This window comes from Chlamydotis macqueenii, chromosome 5 (assembly GCF_036417535.1).
Source record: "Chlamydotis macqueenii isolate bChlMac1 chromosome 5, bChlMac1.mat, whole genome shotgun sequence".
In the NCBI taxonomy this organism is placed as follows: Eukaryota; Metazoa; Chordata; class Aves; order Otidiformes; family Otididae; genus Chlamydotis; species Chlamydotis macqueenii.
Genome location: NC_141560.1, coordinates 12,004,771 through 12,014,461, shown reverse-complemented (window position 1 = coordinate 12,014,461; position 9,691 = coordinate 12,004,771). Strand labels below are relative to the sequence as shown.

Genomic DNA, 9,691 nt, shown 5'->3' with positions numbered 1-9,691 from the left:
GCCATGGTTTTGCAAGCAGGGCAGAGCCAGGTTGGTGAGGAGGTGTGCGCTGGTGGGGATTGCACCGTGCATGTCTCTCCTGAGGGTGCCCCTCCGGCGGTACTGGGTTCAAAAGCAACTTGCTTGGGCTGGAGCTTCTGCGACAGCTGTCAGGCACTTGGTACCAAGCGGAGCAGCCACCAGCAGGGTTGAAACGCAGAGGAAGCCATCAGCTGCTGCAGGAGGTGGCTGGCACTGGCAGGTTGGGAATACCCAAGTCCCACCATCCTGTGATTCTGCAACAAGTACATCTCCGTGGAGAGCAGTGACTCAGGGTTGGGTCCCAAAAACTCATCCCACAGCACACAGAGGACACCCATGATGTGAACCCAAGGGAGATGCCCCTACCCCAAGCCCTCATGCAGACCTTACAAGGCCGGACAACACCCCACAGCCACAGCACAGCATGGTCAGCCCGTGCGTCGCTTCCCAGTGAGGCGCTGGTGCCGCGATGTTACCATGGTGCCTGTGAGAGCAGCCGCGGCAGCTGCCGGCCCTGCACAGCAGCTGAGTCTCGCTGCAGAGGGGTGGCATTTGAATCTGTACAGGTGTTTTACTTGCTGCTTGTGAGAGCCTTTTTTTGCTCTTTTCCCCTTTCAAATCTGTTCACTGCAAGTGAATGAATCTCCTCTAGCTTACAAGCCTTTAACTAAACACGATTTATTGTTTCCTGGCCGAGGCCGATGCAGTGCTGCATGCTGGAGGCTGTTGCCCCAGGCAGCCCATCACCCCGGCACTGCCCTGCGCAGGGTTAGAGCCTGGGGCCATTCCCCAAGGACGCCTTTGCTGCTCCTCCTGGAGTGAAACATTTCCCTCCCTCTGCTCTTCTTTGGGCCCCTCGCTCCAGGATGGTGAGGAGTCTTGGTGGCAGCGTCCCCCACCATGTAGGGTGAAGGCTAGAGGCAAGAGCGTCCCGTGGCCACGTGCCAGGGGAGGGAAAAGACACTCTAGTGGCAACAGGGACCATCGCACAAGATGGTGGCAGGATGGTATCTTTCCCCTGCGAGCAGCTGAGGACATCAGCTCTGCGTCCCACCCGGGCACGCAGGGATTTCCGCGTGAGCTGTGGGCACGCGTGTGCCCGCGCGGTGGGATGGCACAGCAGCACGGAGGGAGGCTGACAGCCCTGCAGCATGGATCACTGCCTGGTAACCCCTATGATTTGGGGTGCATGGTTTGCTGCTGGCAAGGCTTCATTTTTAAAATGCATTAGCAGCCTGAGGTCACTTACAATAGAGGCTTTAATTAAAGTAGAGATCAATTTTTGTCAGCGCGCTAGCAGAGCACATTCTGTACTTTTCCTTCAGGAGCCACTTTCGCTCGCTCGTACAGAAAGTGTCGCAGGGAGGGGGGGAGCTCTGCAGGAAAAATTGAAACACTGGCGTCAGTTTGTGATGCTGGGGGCCAACAGCTGCTGGAAAACCAGCTGCATCCATGATCGCCAACCCGCGCACCGGCGCATGCAGACAGCCCACGGTGCAGGCAGGATAACACGATGGGTTTCAGTACGTAAGAGTCTCTCCTGGGATCCTGCCTAAACAAGGACTTTAATCCGCAGACATCTTTGGTAAGCAGCGCATTAGATGGGTGGTTTATGTCGCCGAGGCTGTGCAGCACGGCTGGGCACCTGATGGCTTTGTTTTGCTCCTGGTCCTGAGTGTCAAGGGTCCCCCGCTGTGACTGACTAATACAAAATGCATTAGTGTTAATGGCAAGATCTCAGGAGCCGTTGCTTTCTGGGGTCTTAAGAGAAAAAGGAACCTGCATGCTGTTTGTTAATGGACACGGACTCGTATCGTTGTGCCTCCCCTCCACGTGTCACAGCTGCTCACTGAAGTTGTGCAAACCTGGATTCAAACAGTGCAGCAGGCAGCAGTGCTCAAAATACCACCGAGCCTACAAACAGACTTGGCCCAATTATTATTATTATTATTATTTTTTTTTTTAGAAAGAGGTAGCAGCAGCAAAAGGGAGGGGATCTGGCAAGGGCTGGCACCACTGGAGCGCAGGAGCTGGACAAGGCACTGTGTGGTGGGAGCAGAGTGGTGGCCGCCTCCTCCATCAGCACGCAGGGCTCCACACTGCTCTTCCTCATGGGACTGCAGAGCAGGGACTGCGTAAGAAACGGGAAGGCAGGCGATGCTGAAAAAAAATCTGAGGGTTTTATCTATGAGAAAAGAAGCAATAAAGCTGCATAAACCTGTGTAGTCAGGTGACAAAAAAAGTGCTGCATCTTATTGGGGAGCAGGGAAAATATTTGCTGCAAGGACAGGATGCTGGCTGATTCCTGAGTTCATGTTCCTCCTCTGGCTGGAGCGCAGCATTGCAGCTCTCGCTGGCTGAGCACGTCCTGCTGTCTTCTGCTCCTGTCCTCAGCTAACCCCGCCAGCAACGCCAGTCTGAGCATCATTCACCACTGGGACATGCTCTGCCAGCGCTTGGCTTTCGCTGGCATCCCACAACAGGCGTGCAGCTGACGTCCACTCTCATCATCACCCCTCGTTCCCAGAAATACGTTTGGGATGGCTCTGCAAGGGAGCACTGAGATGGTGCTGGCTCTTTCCAACCGCTGTACCTTCCCTCCTGCTTCCCCAGTGCCCATGGCACCCCATCCCCTGAACCAGAGCCCCCCTGACCCCATGCTGCTGTACTGCCTTGCCAGCAGCGAGCCCAAGGCCTTGGGGCAGCAGCTCTCAACTCCCAGGAAAGGGGCTGCTCAGCACTGGGCAACGGCAGCAGCTGCAAGGAGCCCAAGGCCGCCGAGAAGGAACGTAAAGGGAAATTGAGAGGGAAGCCACAGGTACAGGGGTGCAAGCAGACAGGGGAAGACGGCCCAGACCTGCTGCCACCGCACAAAAGGCAAGGGCTGGGCAGGTGAATACTACTTTTTGGTACTTCCTCCTCACTCCTGCCTGCCAGAGCAGCTTCGTACAGAGCAGGCAGGGTGCAAACTGGAACGCGAGATGCTCCAGTAGCCCAGCATGCAAGAATACCATCTCTCTTCTTTTCCCTTTTAAAATAGGCTGAACTCAGCAGCAAAACAAGGTTTGTGCTCATGACGTGGCACCTTCCCATGACTGTTACTTCACTAAACTGCACCTGAGGCTGCAGTTCAGTTCCCACAGCCATCTCTTCCCTGCTTCTCAGTGCTTTAGACTACCACTGCCAGCCCTTAAGATTTTTATGCATCCGCTTTCTCCCAGGGATGCCTAATCTGGCGCTGTGCAGAACGAGGGTGCCTGCACCTTCAGCACTTCCACGCTGAAGTCCCTTCCGTGTGATTTAGCTACGTTAAGCACTCCCCCTGCAAGCATAAAGCGAATGTTCACAGCCCCCCACAGACGGGGCCCGTTTAAGAAGCTGTTTGTTCTCAGCACATCTATGCTCTAGGCAGAGGTGTTGCAGACAGGTTTACTTCTTCCGTAGTAAGTGACACCAGGATGATGGGGACAAACTTTTTAGCATGGCCTGTAGTGACAGGACAAGGTTTTAAACTAAGAGGGTAGATTTAGACTAGACATAAGGAAAAAATTTTTTACAATGAAGGTGGTGGAGCACTGGCACAGGTTGCCCAGAGAGGTGGTGGATGCCCCATCCCTGGAAACATTCAAGGCCAGGCTGGATGGGGCTCTGAGCAACCTGATCTGGTTGGAGATGTCCCTGCTCCTTGCAGGGGGGTTGGACTGGATGGCCTTTAAAGGTCCCTTCCAACCCTAACGATTCTATGATCCTATGTATTCCAAAATAAATGCCTTTCAGGGCAAAGATCTGTGCTAGAACTGACCAACATGTTCTGGTGAGTGGTACACCCATCACCCCAGGGTTGAGACCTGACGTAATGCCTCCATGAAAATGGAATTGGCGGAGGAACAGACAGAGACCAAATTATCCTCGTTCCTTGCATAACTCAATTCCTCACTTGACTGGTAGCCTCCAGGAAGAAGAAAGTGCACCATCAGAGGAACATTTCACATTGAGTCTTGAATTTCTGCATTTCTAAAAGTCCTCCTGAGGACTCCTCTTTAGGTAACCAGCATCAGAAACCTTAAGGGAACAGACTCAGGGAGGAATTCTGCTCAGTCAGACTTGCAGGGGAAAGAAAAAAAAAAAAAAAAAAAAAAAAAGGAAAAAAAAAAGAATAACGTATTCATACTGAGCAATTAATTTATTTTTCTAGAAACGTTCTCCTGTTTAAATTATAACCAAGCCCTGGCACTGCTGAGTGCTATGATTTAACACCCCCATAATTAAAAGACTTTGTTGTCATACGAAGTCCTCACTGTGCAGAGAAAAATCAGCTCAAGAGCAGTAGAAATATTTTTGAAAAGTCAAAGCCTGATTAGCATGAGTACTTGTGAGAAGGCTTCCGGCACACAGCCCTCAAACCTCCTGTCAGCTGTCACCCCCAGCCCCAGGGCAGAGCGCAGGTGCACTTTCTCAAGTGGACTTGCCCCATCCCGCTGGCCTCACCCAGGTACGTCTGGTCAAGCAAGGAACAGAAAAAGGTTCAAAATAGCCAACTGCGCCTGCCCCATCAAGATAACCTGGAGCATGAGGGGCAAGACAAAACGGGAAATAATCCAGGAGCACTTGGGCACACCGTAAGGGTTGAGGGACTCTCACGCAGGACACTCTAGGGAAGATGTTGGCTCTGTTCTGGCTACAGTGAGCTCCGCAGCGCTCAAACACTGGAGCATGAGGGGAGCTTCAAATACCCCTGCGTTAGGGGCTGCACCATTCACACACCAACCCTTGAAATCTTCCTAAGTGTCTATCTGGGACTACTGCTTTGACAAAAAGTCAAAATTTATTGTTTCATCACACTTAAGATGCCTGGATAGATCCTCCAGCCTTGTTACTACGCTTCAGCCATAAGGAAATAGTCATACAGATAATTTAAAAATTAGTTAGTGGGGCCAACAGCTTGATGAAATGACAACTCTAACACAAACGGAGGGCACAAGATTTCAACACTGTATTCCACCAGAAGGACTTCCATTGCTCCTGAACATGCATTTTCATGCAGAAGAACACACCTTTCTCGTAGCATTCAGGCATGGAGCTTCAAAGTCTCTTTCAGTTTATGTAAAACGTCCACGTGAACAAAGTGAATTTACCATTAAACTAAAGCAAGCGCCAGTGGTAGACTGTTTTCACATGTCAAGACAGACAACTATGAACTTTAAAACCTCCCTCTTCTGCTTTATTGACAGGTAAATTGTTCAAAAATGTTCTCACAATTCAATAATTACAAAGACTTAGACTTACATTAAAAAAGTAAAAACCAGAAAACCCCCAAAGCAGTAGTGTCCAGCTCTAACTGAGCCCCTTTATCAAGAATCTGAGAAAAAGAGCAAGTACTGTCGAACACTTAATGTAACAGGATTAAATGTTGACTAGAACACTCAGTTTAAACTAAAGATAAGTGCACGTCCTATACAGTGTTTCAGAAAAGAACATTAGCCATTGGTATATCATTAGCCCATTCAAACCAAATTTTAAATAAGTGACATCCAACTGTCATAAAATTGGCACAGAAGGCACACTAGTGTGACAATGACAAACTGGATATGCCAGCCACTGAATTAATTACAAGCTTTTAATGAAACATGGTCACAAATCTTTGATTACTAAATGTATAATACATGGAAGCATGAGATTAAATATACACGCAAAACATCACCACTGCAGGTGGGCCATAGCAAAATATACAGGAGTGTGTTGTGCATCTTTCTACATGATCAATACTTGATTAATAATCATGGGGTCTTCATGCAGGTGAGGATACAATTAATGAGAAAAGCAGCACCCCCAGTTACACATCCTTCACGTTCCACTTTGGTAACCAATACGACAGACCGATGTTTTAGTGCGATATAGTCCCTTAGATCAAGCAGACTTTGAGGGCAACGCGTCCACGAGAAGGCTTGCCAGCTAAACAATGTAGTGTGTCCTTACACCAAAAACCCAGGAGAAATAACTTCTCAGAAGGAGACAGGCAGGAACTAGGAGTAAAATTTTTTTCACAGCAGTAATTACCAATATTTTAAAAGCCCTGACTAACGACTGATTGATGAGGACTAAAAAGCACAGTATGGGTAAAAGATAACTGGCAGTAGTCCTATGTACAAGACTAAAAAGTCGGTAGAAAGATAGAAAGACAGTTATGCAGCTGTATATGTGATGGCTAAATGAATTAAAAGGCCACAAAACTATAACCAACTTTTATTTGACTTCCTGGTGATTCTATTGATGTTGGAAACAGCCTACAGCTTCCTAGCATTCTCCTTAAGGTTTAGGAAACAAACAGTTATGGGAAAAAGGGAAAAGTGTATTCATCTGAGGATGTAACTAGACCTGCTCGCATTTCCTATTCAGAGGTCCAAATTGTGTCTAAAAGGATTTCCTGCTAATGAGACATTACATCATTCTATAGAAAAATAATATTCCTGATATTGTAGCAACATTATCAGTATCTCTCTCTATTTCTTTTTCAGAATAAGAATAAGACTATTTACCGGTGGCCTTAAACGCTCCTATGCAATAAAACTGTGTCACAGCTGTGCAGAAAGGAATCAACCGTCACTGAGCAGCGAACAATTCCGCGTAAAAAGCTTGACTGCTATTCAGTAAAGAATTTTCTTCATTTCAATAGTTTGTATCTACAGTCTGGATATATAATCATTCTTGTACAACCCTAGAGGTTCAGTGTCAGTCTTGGCACTAGCATCTGAGACAGCTTTGCCCTGCTCTTGAATACTCCACGGAGTAGTGGATGATCAAAGCCCGAGTGGTGAGAGCGGTAGTGTTACGCGTCACAGGTCGACTGGTCCAGTCCATCTAGTGTAAGCTGATTCCTATGAGGAGAGTTGGGACTTGGGGGACCACTTGGATTTGAGCTGTTGGATGGTGTAGAGTGTTTGGTAGAGTCTGAATCAGGCTGTTAACGAGAAACATTCAAAATAAAAATTATGCTTACTTAACATCAGTTCTTTACACTCAAACAGCTTTCAAAAGCACTCAAAAATAAGGGTGAGCAACACATACGAAGCAGCGTGTATTAGATTAATTTCCTAGCTAAGCATTCATGCAAGTACTTCCATTATCATCCATAGGCTGCAGGGAAGTCCTGAAGGTGACCCTCTGACGTAACAGGAATTATGGTAAAGTACGTGGAAACCGCTACATCTCAGACTCCTCTCCTTTAGCCATTGCAAGGCTTTCCTCCTGGAACGCATCTATCTGTCCATTACTGTTCTGGATTTATCAGCCTGCATTTTCAAAGCAATTTTTATCGCCCAGGAGTAGATTTATCTGCCCATATAAACGTGTGAACAATTATAGTCAAATCATCTTCAGTCTGGCAGTAGGAAGGAAACAAGCATGTGAACTGTTTACAAAACAGCAACGGTGACAAGAATGTGAAGTGCCTGACAAAAGAGTGAAGGTTGCCAACTATCAGGCTGGAGATCTGGAAACAGAATATACTTACTGGAGACACCCTACGTCAATACCTAATAAAGCCAGTCTATCCACAGTTATTTCCTCAGTGCTAGACTGGCTGTTGGATATTTGCCTTCACAGGTCGGTCTCACGTCAACAGGATGGCTGGCAAGTTTCCCACTATTTTGGTGAGTTACAACTCTGAGCACTGCACACATTCACAGCTAACAAAATACTGCACAGGAAAAACTGGTACCATCGCAGCAAGTTATTTTCAAGAAAGGGAATATATATTCAGCAAATAGATTGAAAGGTAACATCCTTCAAGAATGCTGTTCACAAGGTTTTGCATGGCGCAAACAATAATATCACCTGTAACAAGATTATCCTAACGTGATCCAGTTCATACTGCAATAAAGCCAAAAAGCCATGGGAAAAACACTATAGAGCCAAAAGGTGCTCTCAGAGCCTCCTTTTTCAAGTTTCAAACTACTATTTTTTTTAAATTTAAGTAGTCATAAAAAATTCTAAGATCTACCAAAAAAGAAAACATTGTAAAAACCTTAGAATCTACCACTGCTTGTGTCTACAAACAGCAATTATCATTAGAGCATGGAATGCAATGGAATTTGGGGAGGATGCTGCAGAATAACTAAGTCAACTGACATAGTCCATCATCAGCACCTTTCAAAATCAAGACAATTTCAAAAACACTTGTATTTAGAAATCCCTATTTTCACATGCTTTTAATGGCTTACTCAAGGTGCCAAAGGAAGTCAGATCATGGCTGTAATCAGAACGCTGAGCAAATGCTTGGACTTGGAGCATACTAAGGCATCATGTATTGCAAAGGTCTGGCTTCAGGAAAACATCCTTCAAAACCCAGAACATTACATGGGCCTGTAACTGGGGACCAAAAAGTGCTAAAAAGATGCAAAGATCTTGTTCTAGGACTTTGCCTCCCAGGAGTAACTCCTAACACCTTCCTTACACAGGCAGTGCTTGAGCAAAGCTTGGAAGAAGCTACACCCATGATAAACGAAGGAAACAAAAACCATATATCTTCTCTCCTTAGATTCAGGGACACCAGTTTTGTACAGCCAGGACATTTGCAGTTTTGTAACTACTGGCACATACTTTTAGTCTTGCTAAAAACAGTTTTATAGATTTTAATATTCGAATCCTTCTCAAGTTACATGACAGAAAGTCTTCCTTAAGGCAGCACAGAAAATTACTTAACTAGTATTACTTTGCTATTCTATGCTATAGCCCAGAGAACATTTCTAGGAGCTTTGAGGACATTTCATCAATTAGTCAAGTTTCCCTTGTCTACAAAACTTAATCTAAGACATAATACTTCTTAAAATACCACCATAAAAAGATCTTTTCACAGCTTTGCTTTTGTGCTGGCATATCTAACTTGCAATCATATATTACAGACGGGAGAAAACATTTGTGGAAGGAAAACATCTCCACGAAGAACACAGTCTGTATGAATTATCTCCTCAGAAATTTAATTTATTGGAAAAAGAAAACAATCTATGGCAACAGGATATCAATGGTCTCCATTTAATAAAAGCTACTTTACCTCTTTGTCAAACTCCTGGTCAGGATCAGACATACTTCGGGAAGGCATGGCTCCTCCTGCATCACTGCCACCTGTAGAGAAAGAACAGAAAAAAAGGCAGGTTTACACCTCTTGTTGAAGCCATAAATTACAGCTCAGAACTGACAAGCTTGCTTCCAGCCTTACTTGACGAGGGCCATGAAATATAGGTTTTGTTTCTCTGCTGCTGCTGCTGCTGCCGTGAGAGGTTAGCTGTAGATGGACACGGTTTTTCATCCTGTGCAGCAGGTAGGACACTCTACAGTTGAAATGAAACACCTTGTTAGCCAGCAACAAAAGCTATCCAACTAGGAGTTGTTACTCATGAAAACTTTACTGTGCTTTTGAAGCTATTACAATCCAGTGTTGGTAGAAAAACTCTGAACTTACTTGACCACATCCACATATTTTCAGTAACAGACACAAACCCTGAGAAAGACAGAGAAAGAACTAAGCCCCATAGCAGCCACCGGAACCTGTCAACCAGCAAACCCTCTACGAAGGGACAGGGACTGCACCAACAGCTCTGTTTTCCTTCCTCCTCCTGCTGAAAGGACAAATGCATTACCCTCATCTGGCCTAGCTGAGAAGGACAAGAGAAAT

General features: G+C 46.2%; 1 protein-coding gene across 12 annotated transcripts in view; it reads right to left on the bottom strand.

Moving 5' to 3' along the window:
- Positions 1 to 5,217: 5,217 nt before the first annotated feature.
- Positions 5,218 to 9,691, bottom strand: part of CDC42BPB (CDC42 binding protein kinase beta) — a 98,112-nt gene continuing 93,638 nt past the window's right edge. For all 12 annotated transcript variants that reach the window (XM_086749990.1, XM_086749991.1, XM_086749992.1 and 9 more), the window contains 3 exons: positions 9,236 to 9,347; positions 9,071 to 9,141; positions 5,218 to 6,979 (listed from right to left, as the gene is read on the bottom strand). In XM_086749990.1, the coding sequence (XP_086606116.1) occupies positions 6,848 to 6,979; positions 9,071 to 9,141; positions 9,236 to 9,347 (315 nt within the window). In that variant the 3' untranslated portion in view covers positions 5,218 to 6,847. The remainder of the gene's footprint in view (positions 6,980 to 9,070; positions 9,142 to 9,235; positions 9,348 to 9,691) is intronic.